The sequence below is a fragment of the Xyrauchen texanus genome, chromosome 7 (genome assembly GCF_025860055.1).
Source record: "Xyrauchen texanus isolate HMW12.3.18 chromosome 7, RBS_HiC_50CHRs, whole genome shotgun sequence".
NCBI classification, from domain to species: domain Eukaryota; kingdom Metazoa; phylum Chordata; class Actinopteri; order Cypriniformes; family Catostomidae; genus Xyrauchen; species Xyrauchen texanus.
The window spans coordinates 22670061-22687889 of NC_068282.1; the positions used below are offsets into that span (position 1 = coordinate 22670061).

Consider the following 17829-nt stretch of genomic DNA (forward strand, 5'->3'; position numbering starts at 1 on the left):
AACAATTTTAAGTAGCTTAAACGTTATAAAATGTGTGTGTGTGTGTGTGTATATATATATATATATATATATATATATATATATATATATATATATATATATATATATATATATATATATATATATATATTTAAATTGTATTAAATAAACCAGTACAACAACCTGGATTTTTAAATAAAACTGAAGAGCATTGTTTGGCAATTTTATTCAGTGTGCAAAAGGTAGTGGACAATTGTAGGCTACTACTGTACATTATCATATACTCTTTCTAACCAAGAACTGTTTGTAACAGACAATTTCAAGATAAATTGTGCTTTTCGGTAGTTCTTGGAAATACAGGCGCATCTACTAAAACGTCCCACAAATTTACCTCATTGGATGATTGCGCTATGGTATTAGCATTCAGGCCCTGATTTAATCTTATAATGGAACTATTAATAGTTAATGTCATTCATGTTTTTATAAACAGTGCAAATAACGCTTTGTAGTGAGATATTTATTCTGAGATTTTACTTTACCTCCCGTATTTTTTTTTTTTTTTTCGGAATTGAAAAATAATTGAATGAGTCTGGAATCGGCTCTTGGAATCGATTCCAAAACCAGGAATCGGAGTCGACTCCCACATTTATGGAATCAAAATGTTTTGTTTACACAACGAGTAGTCTGAAATGATGCCTGCAAAAAATAATTATAACTTTTATTCCCGGTTTTGAGGAACCTGTATTTTTCTAAACAAAAATAAATTTGAAATAAATAGGTCCGAAAATTTATTTTCGTTCATTAATCTAGGATAATGTATCCGACAATATATCCTTTTCTTCAGGCAGTACCTGAAGAGTCCTACTCTTGAAAAAAGCGCCAAGTTCCACCACAGAGGAGCTTGTCAGATTGTTTACATTTAATACAAAACTGTGTACTCTGGATAGTTCCTGCTGGAAGTAAAAATGTAATGCATCCATAATAAGACTCAGTAGGTAAGGCTTAAATTGTTTGTAATGTAACTCAGAAATACTCTTGCAGAAATGAGCCGGCGCGTGCGAGATTGTGTGGGATGGGCGGCTAGTCAGTTAGCCATACTGCTATAAACGCATTTCCATTCAAAAGAACGAACTATGACCAAACCGCAAGCGTTGATACGATATGTTGTGAATATTTAACATCCACCGATTAAATGTACTTAAAAAGTATTATAGTCAAAGTTATATTCGTAGCAGAACATGTTTCTAGGGTGCATCTGAGATGAAGGCTTTCACGCGCTTCTTGGCTGATTTTGGCGCGGGTATGAAGGATAGTTTCTGCTGCTTGTTTTGGTGTATATTTTTTATCTTGACATTTGCTGATATTTCTCTTGTCATTTTGTTTAGTGAATGGTTAAAATGCCCGGGCTGCAGAGTGAATGTGCTGTGGTGGCTGCAGCAGGCAGTCCTGTGAAGAAAAGCAAACTCTCTCTGAAGTTCTTCCAGAAGAAGGAAACCAAACGAGCCCTGGACTTCTCAGAGGAGACAAGTGCAGCTGAACCAGAAGAGACAACAAAGTATGCAATTATTAATGATCATGTACAGATCATTTTGAAGATGTTATCACAATAATCTACTTTCCTCATTGTTTCTCTCTCCAAGTCATGACCAGGTTGTGCCTATGACATGCCTTTCATCTTCTCTAACCTGTGAGAAGCAAGAGAGCATCGTCCCTTTCGTTGGACTTAATAATTTAGGGAACACCTGCTATTTGAACAGCATCCTTCAGGTGTGTGCCTTGCTATCAGTTAACCTACCATTCATGTATTATCAATGCCACTCTGTTCTTTATAACTGCATGTTGTTGTTGTTACAGTAGGTTGGGTCCCTTTAAATGTAAGTTCAACGTTTTTGTCTTTCTTACAAATTTCAGGTCTTATATTACTGCCCTGGTTTTAAAGAGGCCATCAAATCTTTGTGTAATTTGGCTAAACTGGAAGACAATCACCAAGATGTTGTTGCCAAAAATGAGGTTTGCCTTAATTTTACTTTTCAAGAGAGATATTCCTTTGCATAGAGCTGTTCAGATTGTAGTCCAAAAACCTGGAAAAGAATTTGCTATGGGTTCACTCAGGATTTTTGAAATGAGGGTTTTTGAACTTATGAGAAAAATAAGGTCTGCTGGTAGGGCTGGGCAATATGGCCAAAACTGTTATCATGATAATCTTTTTCATATTGTTCGATATCGATAATTATCACGATATACATTTACACATTGAACTTTTTTTTTAATTTCAAAGCTGACTGAAGAAAAGAAGAAAAAAATAATTCTAAACAGTCAAAATAGTCTGTACAAAACTGCACAGGGGTCCAGAAACGGCCAAAGCAGTGGGGTCTGCGGGATCTTCTACCAATTTTACCGTCTTTTACCGTTTATCAATTGAAAATGAATGTTAAAAGATCATCTGTTTTTTTTTTCTGAAGCATTGTGACAGCAGTCCAGTATTTGTTGGAATAATTTTACATTTCTTTAGATTCAGATACCCAAGTATGGGGCATAGAAGCCCTTTTGACTGTGGAATGATGCTGAATGTGTGTTCAGGGGTGTCCCAAGATAAAATTTTGAAAACGTTTAGAATTGTTTTTTTAAAAACATTTGTATATTTTCATTAAAGTGAGAGACTACCAACTAGTAATTTTAGTCTTTCCTTATCCATTCCAGACATCTAATTCATTTTCACAAAATTATAACAGAAATCGATTTGTTTATTATTAAAGGCTCGTAACATGCGGATTAAGAAAGATCCATTTAGAAGGGGAAAACGTTATGGTCTAAATGGTGCTTTGAAACCACATTAACTCATGCTGCGCTTCATATCTACACACATGCAGGAAAAAGAGGCAATGCGTGCGGAAAGGGACAGGGCAGAAATGATTAAAGATTACAGCGCAGAAAGATCAGAGCTGTTGTCCACATCACTGTTGTTCTGTCACGCTCTTCACTAGAGACGATGAGAGGGCGTTGTCATTAAGTCTTGCGGTGCGGATGGAATCAATCTGGTGTCCCACGTAACCTAATTGTTAGCAAGGTAACTAGCATTAGCAAGTTCATCCAGTCTGACCCTACGTTACCACTGGTGTATTTTGAGTGTCATGCTCGCAAGGTGGATCGTAGGATTGGCAGCAGTGCGGAGAAAGCTCTCTCCTAGCGCTGTGAGCGCCTTTGAGCGGATTTCGTCCACCCCAGTGGAAACGCAGCCTGAGTAAGCCGATCTGCTTGTGTTTTAGCGGCATGCAGAAAATATCAAAAATTCCTCAAGCTTATCGTGGATTTTCTTTATTGTGATATACATTCTCACAAAAGTGAGTACACCCCTCACATTTTTTGTAAATATTTGATTATATCTTTTTATGTGACAACACTGAAGAAATGACACTTTGCTACAATGTAAAGTAGTGGGTGTACAGCTTGTATAACAGTGTACATTTGCTGTCCCCTCAAAATAACTCAACACACAGCCATTAATGTCTAAACTGCTGGCCACAAAAGTGAGTACACCCCTAAGTGAAAATGTCCAAATTGGGCCCAATTAGCCATTTTCCCTCCCCGGTGTCATGTGACTCGTTAGTGTTACAAGGTCTAAGGTGTGAATGGGGAGCGGGTGTGTTAAATTTGGTGTCATCACTCTCACACTCCCTCATACTGGTCACTGGAAGTTCAACATGGCACCTCATGGCAAAGAACTCTCTGAGGATCTGAAAAAAATAATTGTTGCTCTACATAAAGAGGGCCTAGGCTATAAGAAGATTGCCTAGACCCTGACACTGAGCTGCAGCACGATGGCCAAGGCCATACAGTGGTTTAACAGGACAGGTTCCTCTCAGAACAGGCCTCGCCATGGTCGACCAAAGACGTTGAGTGCACGTGCTCGGCATCATATCCAGAGGTTGTCTTTGGGAAATAGATGTATGAGTGCTGCCAGCATTGCTGCAGAGGTTGAAGGGGTGGGAGGTCAGCCTGTCAGTGCTCAGACCATATGCCGCACAATCCATCAAATTGGTCTGCATGGCTGTCCTCCCCGAAGGAAGCCTCTTCTAAAGCTGATGCACAAGAAAGCCTGCAAACAGTTTGCTGAAGACAAGCAGACTAAGGACATGGATTACTGGAAAGATAAACTTATTTGGTTCAGATGGTTTCAAGCGTGTGTCGCGGTAACCAGGTGAGGAGTACAGAGACAAGTGTGTCTTGCCTACAGTCAAGCATGGTGGTGGGAGTGTCATGGTCTGGGGCTGCATGAGTGCTGCCGGCACTGGGGAGCTACAGTTCATTGAGGGAACCATGAATGCCAACATGTACTGTGACATACTGAAGCAGAGCATGATCCCCTCCCTTCAGAGACTGAGCTGCAGGGCAGTATTCCAGCATGATAACGACCCCAAACACACCTCCGAGATGACCACTGCCTTGCTAAAGAAGCTGAGGCTGAAGGTGATGGACTGGCCAAGCATGTCTCCAGACCTAAACTCTATTGAGCATCTGTGGGGCATCCTCAAACGGAAGTTGGAGGAGCACAAGGTCTCTAACATCCACCAGCTCCGTGATGTTGTCATGGAGGAGTGGAAGAGGACTCCAGTGGCAACCTGTGAAGCTCTGGTGAACTCCATGCTCGAGGGTTAAAGCAGTGCTGGAAATAATGGTGGCCACACAAAATATTGTCACTTTGGGCCCAATTTGGACATTTTCTCTAAGGTGTGTACTCACTTTTGTTGCCAGCGGTTTAGACATTAATGGCTGTGTGTTGAGATATTTTGAAGGGACAGCAAATGTTATACAAGCTGTACACTCTACTTTACATTGTACATACATTACATACTCTATACCAATATTGTTTTATCGCCCAGCCCTAGTCTGTGGTAAACGTTACTTGAAGATACGTGGACATTTTTTTTCGACAACATAGATTTCACACACTTCAAACGTGAATTTTAAAGCCATATTAAATAACAGTTGAAATCAGAAATTGACATACTCCTTAGCCAAATACAATTAAACTCAGTTTTTCACAATTCCTGACATTAAATCGTAGAAAACATTCCCTGTCTCACGTCAGTTAGGATCACTATTTTAAGAATGTGAAATGTCAGAATTATAGTAGAGAGAGTGATTTATTTCTTCTTTTCTTTCTTTCATCACATTCCCAGTGGGTCAGAAGTTTACATACACTTTGTTATTATTTGGTAGCATTGGCTTTAAATTGTTTAACTTGGGTCAAACGTTTTGGGTAGACTTCCACAAGCTTCTCACAATAAGTTGCTGGAATTTTTGGCTGGAGTCAGGTTTGTAGGCCTCCTTGCTTGCATATGCTTTTTCAGCTCTGCCCACAAATATTATATCGGATTGAGGCCATTGTCCATTTTGAAGACCCATTTGCGATGAGCTTTAGATTCCTGTCTGAGATTTTGCACCAGTCCCTCCTGCAGCAAAGTACCTCCACAACATGATGCGGCCACCCCCTTGCTTCACGGTTGGGATGGGATGGTGTTCTTCAGCTTGCAAGCCTCACCATTTTTCCTCCAAACATAACAATGTCATTATGGCCAAACCATTCTATTTTTGTTTCATCAGACCAGAGGACATTTCTTCAAAAAGTAAGGTCTTTGTCCCCATGTCTGCTTGCAAACTAGTCTTTTTTTATGGTGGTTTTGGAGCAGTGGCTACTTCTTTGCTGAGCAGCCATTCAGGTAATGTCGATATAGGACACGTTTTACTGTGGATATAGATACTTGTCTAACTGTTTCCTCCAGAATCTTCACAAGGTGCTTTGCTGTTGTTCTGGGATTGATTTGCAGTTTTTTCAACAAACTACATTAATCTCTAGGAGACAGAATGCGTCACCTTCCCTGAGCGGTATGATAGCTGCGTGGTCCCATGGTGTTTATACTTGCGTACTATTGTTTATACAGATGAACGTGGTACCTTCAGGCATTTGGAAATTGCTCTCAAGGATGAACCAGACTTGTGCAGGTCCAAAGGTCCTCCACATTTTTTCCAAGGTCTTGGCTGATTTCTTTTGATTTTCCCATGATGTTAAGCAAAGAGGCACTGAGTTTAAAGGTAGGCCTTAAAACACATCCACAAGTACACCTCCAATTAGCCTATCCGAAGTTGATTGCCTAAATGCTTGACAACATTTTCTGGAATTTTCCAAGCTGCATAAAGGTGCAGATAACTTCTGACCCACTGAAATTGTGATTTATAGTTAATTAAAAGTGAAACAATCTGTCTGTAAACAATTGTTGGAAAAATGACTTGCCATGCACAAAGTTGATATCCTAAACAACTTGCCAAAACTATAGTTTGCTAATATGAAACCTAATTGTATGTAAACTTCTGAATTCAACTTAACATACTTTTCTTAAACAAACATGCAGTGGCTTAAAAATTCACATCTGAGTTTTGATTAAGTAATTTATGTTGTAGAACAAAACGTCCACATATCGTCAAGTAAGGTTTACCACAGAATGTATTTTTCTCATAAGTATAAAAACCCCTTCCAGGTTTGCCAAAAAAAAAAGAAAGAAAATACAGGATTACAGAATTACTCCTTGCATCTTTTGTAGCCAATTTTGATAAAGTATCTTTTTAAATGTCCAGAATAGTGTCTTACATTAAGTTTTGCATGTTTTTATTTTATCAGGGGGACTTTAGTGAGGACACCCTACCTGTTCACATGGAGCTGCTAGGCAGTTTCCACAGCCTCATCTCCTCTGTGGAGCTGCTTCAGTCCAGCTTCCTGTTTAACCCAGAAAAATACAATGATGGAGAGCTTGCCACACCACCCCGCAGACTGCTTGACACACTCAGGTAATGCTGCAGATTATAGTGTTGCCTATCAACATTAGTTAAAGTGATTATCACAAATGTCTGCATAAGGTATTTAACATTTTTGGATGTTATATACAGATATCTCAAGACATACCTCAACACATGAGCGTTCAGTTGCTTAAAAATGCCAAACAAAGCATTTGATAAAAGTAGTATTCAGGAAAAAGTCAGCCTAAACCTGCTTTACTTCCCTCTGCAGGCAGCTCAATCCTATGTATGAGGGCTACATGCAGCATGATGCACAGGAGGTACTGCAGTGTATTCTTGCAAACATACAGGAGGCCTGTGACACTATTAAAAAAGAGCAAAAAGGCAACCAAAAGGACACTGCAATAAGTAATGGAATAGGCGAGTCCTCCCTCGAGGAGGATGGGAGCTCTGACGGTCAGCTGAATGGAAAAAGAAAGAGCGACACTGAAGCAGGCAATGCAAAGAAGAAGCCGAAATCTCAGAGCAAGTCCAAGAAAAATGAGGAAAACATGCCTATGACCCGCTCAAAGAGAAGGTCTTTCAGTGATATAACCACAGAGAGTTCTGTTATGGACCAGAAGAATGGAGATGAAGAATGGGAGAAGGAGAGAGGGAGCACAACAGAGGAAGAGAAGAATGACAGTCCCCCCAAAGAGGTGGGCAAGAGGATGAGAAGAGGGAAGCTGGGCTGGTTGAAGCCATCAGGGAAGCAGCCTAGCATCTTCTCAAAGTTCCGCAGCATGGGACGAATAAGCTCACATGTTGGAGGGAGAGGAGATACCAAGGAGAAATCAGACTGTAGTACCCAAGAGAAGCAGGAAAAGGACATGCCTGAAAATGAATGCAAAACCCAAGACACTAAACAGAGTCTGGTAAAGAATGAAGGTAAATATCAAAGTCAAAAGCATGTGTCCTAGTTGGAGTCTATGAATATAATACAAATTTCAACCATGAATGTGAAATTGCTTGCATTTAGAAAAACAAATAATAAAAAAATATTAAACTAAGAAATAGAAGTAAGGACTTGACAAGCGTGTCATTATAGTTTGTCATGCCATTGCTACCCAAGAGCATGTTTTGAAGAGCTGCCTGGAAATTTTGCAACTAACATTTTGGTAGCAAAGCATTTATAATCCCAAAAAGTAGTAAAATAAATGGTGAAATCTTGTCTAATTAGAGCATTCAGGCTTGGATGTGCTGAAGTGGATGTTCCAGGGTCAGCTGGTGCTGCGGACACGCTGCCTGGAATGTGAGTGTTACACAGAGAGAAGGGAGGACTTTCAAGACATCAGTGTGCCTGTGCAAGAAGATGAGACCAGCTGCTCTGACCCCAGTTCTGAGAGTGAGTACTTTAATTTTGACACAAATATATTATTCAAGTAAGATGGAAACTGATTAACTGGTTGCTGTACTTCAGTTTCTCCAGATCCAAAGCCTGAGCTAAAGACTCTAAAGTGGGCCATTTCTCAGTTTGCATCTGTGGAGCGGATTGTGGGTGAAGATAAATATTTCTGTGAGACCTGTCATCACTACACAGAAGCTGAGAGAAGTCTTCTGTTTGACAAAACCCCAGAGGTTGTCACAATCCACCTGAAATGCTTTGCTGCCAATGGTTCTGAGTATGTCCTTGCTTGATTTTGGTGCTCAATTCATCCATTCAATTTAATGAAAATGTGTCCATTTCACCCCAAAATTGAGAAAAAAAATTACATTTTAGTGGTTTAATCCATGTATTCTGAAGCGATATGATTGATTTTAGGTGAGAAAGACCAAAATGTAACTCCTTTTTCACTAGAAATCTTAACATCTACTGTCTCCTTGGCATGATCATGATTTCGATGACAATCTCAATTACACTTCCTAGCATTTCACGCATGCACAGAACGTGCACATGAGGAAGTCATGATTGTGCCAAGGAGACAGCAGATGTTAAGATTTCTAGTGAAAAAGGAGTTACATTTTGGTCTGTTTCTCACCTAAAACCGATTGTATAGTTTCAGAAGACATGGCGTTGCATTCTGTTTGGAGCTTGACAGCGTTAAGTATCTCCTATTGACGGTGAACTATTTCTTTTAAAGGTCCCAAAATATAATCCATTAAGGAAAATATAATTACATATTCTTGGTTTTCAAATTGACATGACCATTAATGTGCTTGTTTCAGTCTAATAAATGTATTTATATAGAGTTATTTAAGTACAGTGAGCAGCTTGTCTAACAGAATTTTAATTCTTACTCCAACAGGATGGACCCTTATGCTGGGCTTTCCAAGGTGAACACCCCTCTGCAGACCCCTCTTAGACTTTCCCTGCATGAGTGGTGCACTCAGCCTGATGCTCTAGAACACAGCCATCACTACGAGCTCTTCGCTGTGGTCATGCACAGTGGAGTAACCATCAGCAGTGGGCATTACACCACGTACATCCGTATGATGGATCTCAATCACACCGATCTCAAGCCTCAGTCTCAGAATGAAGAGCAAGACAGAGAGGATATAAAACAGAAGAAAGAGGAGGTACCTCAAACAGATTACGATGATGGGGAGGTGTCTTTCAGCTTGAGTGGCAGGGGGAAAAATGTGCCCAAAAGGGCCAGCATAACAAGCAAAGCAGGAGGCAAGAGGTGCTCTGAGGGCGTAGGCCTATTAGGAGGACAAAGGAGCATCACCAGTTATGAGCTAGCAAACAGCAAGCAGACCAATACTGAGAAGCCTACCAGTTTGGCCAGCTGTGTCTCTGGAACTCTGCTTCAAAACATTGGAGTGAAGAAAGAGGCCGGGGAAGAGAGTGGTGATGCTATGAGCGATGGGACCCAGATAAATGTTAACCTTGCTCTGCAAAACCTTTTGGACTTTGAAGGAAAGTGGATGCTGTTTGATGATTCAGAAGTAAGACTCTTTGAAGAAGAGGACTTCCTGCGAGCCTGTTCCCCAGAGACGTGCTCCACCTCTACGCCCTATTTGCTTTTCTACAAGAGAGTCTCTCAGTAAAAACAGGCCATTGTATATTGACATAAACTGTGGCATTACACTGGTCCACTCCGTAATTAAGTTTTACTGTTAAGGAATGGACAAGAGTATGTTTGCAGGTCTTTAGAAAAGCAAGTCAGGATATTTGTTAAAAGTTACATAGGCTTGTCTTACAAGTGTCAGTCAGTGAAAAGCCTATGAAAAACGTTTGAGGCCATTGTTTATACAAGTATGATTTTTATGTGTCTTACTATTTTTGTACTTTGATCTTTCCTTTTGAGTGACCCTCAAACAAATGCACCTTGGCACTTACTGTAGTGCATGTGACCAACTATTCCCATCAAATGCTTTGATGAATAACACTGTTTATATAAATATTTTTAAAAGCCCAATTATTCTTGCTTGTTTGGTTTTGTCTCCAAGTATGAGTTAACATTTTGTTGTCCCTTTTATGGAGAAAATTAATAATACCTTGCAAACCCAAAGTAGATTCACAGTAGTCACTTAATTGTTGATACAAGGAGACAAACAATGTGTTAAGATTTCCACTGCAATAATTCATTTGGATTTGTCTTTTTGCACACAGAGAATGGAATTTAGTTTGAAAGGTGGTCAAAGTGCAGAATGTATAAATTGCCTTTATATGACCACAGGGGAAAAAGCAACCCGTTTTAGTTTCTATTAATCATACCTCATTCCAGTCTAAAAAGCTTAGTCCTTTTTCTATGTTGTGAGCAGGCCTGGCTTTCTGCCATTACAATTAGATTTTAAGCCACTGTATCTATGAGCAATACATGGAAAATGTCTATTACTACATGGCATTGTATATTTGAGGGAGGGAGGGATATGTATGGATTTTTTTTATTTTCTGGCTATGTTGATTCATATTTACCACATTAAATCAACAGCATATAAAAATGTATTTTGGTGTACAAATTCTTTGCACCACACACTGCACACCACAATGGCTATTAGAGTATTTATTTTGTAAAATATTTAAAGTAAACAAAAAGTACATATTGCTGAAATGTAATTATTTTTTTTTTAGTTTCTGTTTAAATTAAACAAACTATAAATTTGTACCATGGCTTAAAAATGCACTGGGATGAAAAAAACTGCACATAGGAAAATGGAATACAAATTTGACAAATTATTTGCTCACCACTGATTCTTATGATCATGTAACAGGCCATTTTGTAAAATAATACAAATTTGTAATGATGTACCAAACTTCTAGACACTTAGCTTTATTACTTTATGGCAGAAACACAGATACTGTGAAGAGGATTGATATATACAAATAAATAAAATTGTATTTGTCCTTTTTATTCTTCTTCTTCACATGTCTAGCTTGCGAAGGCTCATTCTGCTAAAAGAGTCTCTGAAAGAAAAGAAAAAAACTTGAACATCATGCAATAAGGAGTGGAAATGAGTCTAGAGGGAAAAAAGTTCATGGCAATCAAAAATTTGACAAAAACGCCTGTCCAACAACTTAGCTACCTTGTCAAGCTGTCCTTTTGCTGCTGGGGAAAACAAGATATTTCAGTATATTCAAGAACACTTGCCAAAAGCTTTTTGGACTATCTCTCATAACATTCCATTCTGATTACATTTGATATAATTGTAATTGAGTTTGTAAAAATATTATATGAAATATTCCTATTACAATATTGATTAGATATAGAATACTTAGTACACTACAAAGATAAACATTTCCTATTACTACTATAGCTATTTCATGTTGATAAACATGACTTGAAAACAGTTTCCAGAGGAGGCTAGTTTAACAAAAACTTGACAGTGTGACATCTACTGGATCTAAATCTAAAGTATTTAAGCATCATTCAAATAATGATCACAATAAATCAGAAAATCAAGATTTTGACCCAGGTCTCAAACCAAAGTTGTTTTAAAAGTACGCCTTAAATGTGTCTCGATTACATCTTAAATTGACTTTAATCTGATCAGTATCACTTAGGTAACCATTGACACTTCATGTGGCAAGTTTATAGCTGAATTGCCATTTTTTCCCCAAATCACACTGAACATAATACTGGAGTGCATTCTCAACACAGATTTTGACACCATTATTGCAGTCTTACCTGTGTGAGTTGACCTGTAACACAGGTTTGTAAAGCTGTGGGATCTTCCTGTTAATGAGAGGATGCAGAGCTTCTTTTAGCCTATGGTAGTTCCTCTCCAACTCCCTCTGATACTCTTTCTGGTCTGGTCCAATCAGACTCTTATTTTTACGAAGGGCATCTTCACATCTGGGGTAGTCATGAAAGGTTAGATGTTATTAAATTGTAATAAGACAATTTCAAAATTAAAATGTCCATTTTATTTAATTGTGTATACAACAGATGGCTGTGTTTAACAGTGGCTGTGTTTATATGGACTGCAATAATCTGAATAATTTTAGGACAATAGGTCCAATTACGGTGTATATAAAGTATTTATCAATACTGTGTTGTGTCTTTGGGGCCAATAGCTGGATTACTGCAGTCCATGAGAATGTAGTGTCAGAGCATCTGGAATCTAACCTCTTGGTGAAGTCTTTGAAGCAAAGTCGTAGTTTATTGTGGTGTCTATAGAGTTTAGGGTCACTTGGGATCTCAGACAGAAAAACCTGGGCCACCTCAAGAGGGCCCTGTAGAGGGATATACAATACATGCACTGGTTAGGAATGGTAATCAAACAGTCCTCTCTGGACTACTGACTCGTCCTTGTTTACATCCTTGTTTACATAGATATTTGGTAGCCAAAAACAAGCATAACTAGAAAAATAAAAAAAATCTAGACCAGTGTTTTCCAAACTTTATAACTTGTAGGTCCCCCTCGTGCCACCAAAACAGCTCTGACACGTCGAGGCATGGACTTCACAAGACTTCTGAAGGTGCCCTGTGGTATCTGGCACCAAAATGTTAGCAGATACTTTAAAACCTGTAAGTTGTGAGGTGGGGCCTCCATGGATCAGACTTGTTGGTCCAGCACATCCCATAGATGCTCAATCAGATTGAGATCTGGGGAATTTGGGGGCCAGAGCAACACCATGAACTCTTTGTCATGTTCCTCAAACCATTCCTGGACAATTTTTGCAGTGTGGCAGGGTGCATTATCCTGCTGAAAGAGGCCACTGCCATCAGGGAATACCGTTGCCATGAAGGGGTGCACGTGATCTGCAACAATCTTTAGGTAGGTGGTATGTGTCAAAGTAACATCCACATGAATGCCCAAAGTTACAAAGCAGAACATTGCCCAGAGCATCACAATGCTTCCGTCAGCCTGCCTTCTTCCCATAGTGCATCCTGCTGCCATCTCTTCCCCATGTAAATGACACACACGCACCCGGCCGTCCTCATGATCTAAAATGTGATTCATCAGACCAGGCCACCTTCTTCCATTGCTCCATTGTCCAGTTCTGACATTCATGTGTCCATTATAGGTGCTTTCAGCGGTGGACAGGGGTCAGAATGGGCATTCTGTCTGTGTCTGTATGGCTACGCAGCCCCATAATGTGTCTTCTGACACCTTTCTATCATGGCCAGCATTACGTTTTTCAGCAATTAGTGCTACAGAAGCTCTTCTGAGGGATCGGAGCAGATGGGCTAGCTTTTGCTCCCCACGTGCATCAACGAGCTTTGGGCGCCCATGACCCTGTCGCAGGTTCACCGGTTGTCCTACCTTGGACAACTTTGGTAGGTACTAACCACTGCATACCGGGAACACTCCACTGCTCTGATCCAGCCGTATAGCCATCACAATTTGGCCCTTGTCAAAGTCACTCAGATCCTTACACTTCCAACACATGAAATTCAAGAACTGACCATTCACTTGCTGCCTAATATATCCAATTCCTAAACAGTTGCCATTGTAACAAGATAATTGAAAGTTATTCACTTCACCGGTTTTAATGTTGTGGCTGATCAGTGTATATACACTCAGAGGCCACTTTATTAAGATTAAGATTCAACTTTATTGTCATTGTGCAGAGTACAGGTACAGAGCCAATGAAATGCAGTTGTTTTCACTTATCCCAAGTGAGCTGGGGTCAGAGCGCAGGGTCAGCTATGATAGGGTCAAGGGTCCAACCGTGGTATCTTGGTGGTGCTGGGGCTTGAACCCCCAACCTTTTGGTCAGTAACCCAGAGCCTTAACCGCTGAGCCACCTACTGGCCCTATTAGGTACACCTGTGCGTCTACATATTCATGCGGTTATCTAATCAGCCAATAGTGTGGCAGCAGTGTAATGTATAAAATCATACAGATATGGGTCAGGAGCTTCAGTTAATGTTCACATCAACCATCAGAATAGGGAGAAAAAAATATTTCAGTGATTTCGACTGTGGCCTGATTGTTGGTGCCAGACAGGCTGGTTTGAGTATTTATGTTACTGCTGAGCTCTTGAGAATTTAATGTGCAACAGTCTCTAGAGTGTATAGTGAATGGTACGAAAAACATCCAGTAAGTGGCAGTTCTGTGGATGGAACCGCCTTTTTGATGAGAGAAATCAAATGAGAATGGCCAGACTGTTCCAGCTGACAGAAAGGCTGCAGTAGCTCAAAAAAATAATTGTAGTGAGTATAATAGCATCTCAGAATGCATAACATGTTGAACCTTGAGGCGGATGGGCTACAACAGCAGAAGACCACATTGGGTTCCACTTCTGTCAGCCAAGAACAGAAAACGGAGGCTGCAGTGGGCTTACCATTTGTGTACCTCAGCAGAAATCCAGATTTGTCAGACCAGGTGATGTTTTTCCAATCATCTACTGTCCAGATTTGGTGAGCCTGTGTCCACTGCAGACTCAGTTTCCTGTTCTAAGCTGACAGTAGTGGTATCCGGAGGGGTCTTCTGCTGCTCTAGCCGAATAATCCGAAATTTTCTGCATAGCACTGTTGAAATGCATATTTATTTGGGTTGCTGTTACCTTGAACCAGTCTGGCCATTCTCCTCTTAAGTCATTAACAAGCCATTTTCGTCCATAGAACTGCCACTCACTGGATGTTTTTTGTTTTTCGCACCATTCTCCTTACACTATAGAGACTATTGCATGGGAAAATCCCAGGAGATCAGCAGTTACAGAAATACTCAAACCAGCCCGTCTGGCACCAACAATAATGTCACAGTCTAAATCACTGAGATCACATTTTTCCACATTCTGATGGTTGATGTGAACATTAACTGAAGCTCCTGACCCATACCTTCATGATTTGAGTATTTCTGTAACTGCTGAGCTACTGGGATGTTGACACACAACAGTCCCTAGAGTTTACTCAGAATGGTGCCAAAAACAAAAAAACATCCAGTAAATGGCAGTTCTGTGGATGGAAACGCTTTGTTGATGAGAGAGGTCAATGCAGAATGGCCAGACTGGTTCAGGCTGACAGAAAGGCTACAGTAACTCAGATAACCACTCTGTACAATTGTAGTGAGCAGAATAGCATCTCAGAATGCACAACATGTCGAACCTTGAAGTGGATGGGCTACAACAGCAAAAGACCACGTCGGGTTCTAATTATGTCAGCCAAGAACAGAAGGCTTAGGCTGCAGTGGGAACAGGCTCGTCAAAACTGTACAGATTTCTGCTGAGGTACACAGATGGTAGGCCCACTGCAGCCTCAGCTTAATTAAAGAGACATTATCAATGACAAATGGATTGTGTGGATCTCGTCATTGGACCCACATTTCACGGAATGGGTCAAACCAAACTTTTACACTCAGCACACAAAAAAAGATCTCTGTGATAAATTTTAGGCACCGACCGAATTGCCTCTAAACAATCGAGTATCGAAAAATGTCTTGTCGTTCGGTCCCAAATTTCAATACCTAATGGGTAAATCTCGTCAACGTCAGTGATAAGCATGTAGTATGCTAGATGTGCCCAAATCTATAAGTGCTGGTGATTGGCTGTGTTTAGGCATCAAGGAAAAACACTAGTATCAGAAAATGGTTTGAGTTCCAGGGCTGAGAAAAATGTTATCAGTAACATTTCTAACACTGTTCTACATTACATAATACAGAAATACTAAACCATAATAATGAGCCTTTAAAATATAATTTTTACAAGCGCACAAAGCGAGCTGCAGCGACACAGGGAAAAGCGGTAATGATTCTGAATGTGTCGGAAAAACCAGCAAGAGTCTGAACATTGTGTTAATTTATAGAGAGAAATGCACATTCAGGTTGAGCTGACAGATGATGATATCGGGATCAATGATGGTCAGAGTGATCACCAACAGCTGATGCCTTTGACCGTGTCATGACGATATTTGGCTAGTTTTTCCGTGTATTGTATTATTATTATTTTTATTAGACTATTATTATTATTATCAAATTAATATTACAAATAATTTGCCCGTATACACCCTTTTGAAGAAACACTCTTTATTATAATATTAAGTACAGATTACAGAAAAGCCATATATGGGCATGTATGACGTGCGTAGGCATGCAGTCTTGTGGAACACGTGCATCTAAGGATCTCACACTTTGTTTCTGCCTTCAGATATTTTTTTTTTTATGAGAGCTGCAAATGACTTCAGTCATCACAGTTCAGGAGGTGCTTAGAGTTCAATTAACTTTATTTCCACAGAACAGTTTATTGTGAACACAACTATGCAGCCTATAAAATAATAAAAAACGTATAAAATAATACAAAAACACGTTCTCCTCGAACCAGGATTTATATTTCAGTGATTATTATCATCATTATAATTATTATTTTTACATTTATAAATGTTTGTATGTCTTCATTTGTCTACGTCATTTTCCACCAGCATGTTTAAACGGATTCTTGCCTGACAGTAAATGGAAAGGTGGTTATTTTAATCACTTTATTATTTATTTATTTGCTTTTTCATTTGGAGTGCAATTTGAATTTTAAATTTATTGATTTTCAATGCAAATCAATAAAGCAAGAATATTCAATGATCCCTCAGCCTGGAGGTTTCTGATATAATTGGATATATATATTGTGAAAGAGGGAACAAAATGAATATTCACACACATGATATATTTTCCTGGATAAAGAAACACCCGACGGGTAGAGAATGCACAGATGAAGCTTCTTTGCCAGAGAGATGTTCACAACTGTTGTAAAGCCATCTTTCAAAAAGTTGAATAACACATTTTAAATGCACTTATTTTTTTCCAGTTTCATTTGAACTTTGTTAAAATAATAAAAAAAATAATGTTCAAAGTTTGAAATCAAGGTGTCTTTATTGTGTAAGCTTAACCCTAACAATGTTTACTGAAAATTAGCCCATAGTACCACCAGCGGTAATACCAGTGTTTGTCGTTTTCCTGCAGAGTTTTTTTTTTCGACCAAAGTATCGGAAAAAGTATCACATAGGAACCGTCAAGATATCGGCATCCTAATCGAAACATTTTGAATGATACCCAGCAAGTATTACAAGTGGAAATGCCCAGTTATTCACCTGGTTAACAGTAGTGCCAACAGACCCCTGCAGAACCATCTGCAGCATTTTGGCATCAGATGGGTCCTGGTGAGTGGCAAAGGCCAACTCTTGAGTCTTCTTCTGCATATCCTCAATAGCTACTTCAATAGGTGTGGAGATGATCTGAACATTGCACAGAAGTACAGTTAAAGAAAGTATCACTTTAATCATCACTTTAAGTATCAATTTAAATAATCTCTGAATAGTTTTTCCATATAATAGCAATCTAACAGGAATACACATCCACTTCAAATCAAAGGTTTGGACACATAATTTATTATATATATATTAGGGCTGTTGATTTAACGCGTTAGTGCGATTAATTTGACAAAAAATAACACGTTAAAAAATTAACGCCATTAATCGCACTGCCCCCGGACCATAATAAGATTGCAGAGAAATGCAAGCTTGTAGTACCACCCGTTTACTCCAGAGGGCAGTAAATGAAATTTCAGCTGTATGAGCAACGCACAGTTTATACAGTGAAGAAAACACTTCAGTAGGCAGAACAACACAAACATGTGTTACGTTCTTGCTTTCAAAACACTTGGAGGAGCACAAATGCGAACTAAGGGATCTCAAGATGTGT

The 17829-nt window shown here is 39.4% G+C and overlaps 2 protein-coding genes across 21 annotated transcripts in view; one reads left to right on the forward strand and one right to left on the reverse strand.

Moving 5' to 3' along the window:
• The first annotated feature begins 202 nt into the window (after positions 1-202).
• Positions 203-10670, forward strand: LOC127646403 (ubiquitin carboxyl-terminal hydrolase 1-like). Of its 2 annotated transcripts, none has more exons than XM_052130016.1 (9): positions 203-974; positions 1365-1534; positions 1620-1746; positions 1891-1989; positions 6656-6822; positions 7043-7698; positions 7991-8155; positions 8231-8432; positions 9057-10670. In XM_052130016.1, the coding sequence occupies exons 2-9, from the start codon at positions 1368-1370 to the stop codon at positions 9799-9801; spliced, it is 2328 nt and encodes a 775-aa protein (XP_051985976.1). In that variant the 5' UTR covers positions 203-974; positions 1365-1367; the 3' UTR covers positions 9802-10670. The 2 variants fall into 2 exon arrangements, with proteins under 2 accessions (XP_051985976.1, XP_051985977.1); XM_052130017.1 differs by having other exon boundaries at positions 203-970.
• A 65-nt stretch (positions 10671-10735) lies between these two features.
• LOC127646400 (dedicator of cytokinesis protein 7) overlaps positions 10736-17829 on the reverse strand; it is an 80233-nt gene continuing 73139 nt past the window's right edge. For 14 of the 19 annotated variants that reach the window (XM_052130008.1, XM_052130006.1, XM_052129999.1 and 11 more), the window contains 4 exons: positions 17220-17363; positions 12324-12430; positions 11883-12050; positions 10736-11161 (listed from right to left, as the gene is read on the reverse strand). In XM_052130008.1, coding sequence (XP_051985968.1) covers positions 11119-11161; positions 11883-12050; positions 12324-12430; positions 17220-17363 — 462 coding nt within the window. In that variant the 3' untranslated portion in view covers positions 10736-11118. The remainder of the gene's footprint in view (positions 11162-11882; positions 12051-12323; positions 12431-17219; positions 17364-17829) is intronic. The other 5 variants (XM_052130012.1, XM_052130013.1, XM_052130011.1 and 2 more) reach the window with 1 other exon arrangement.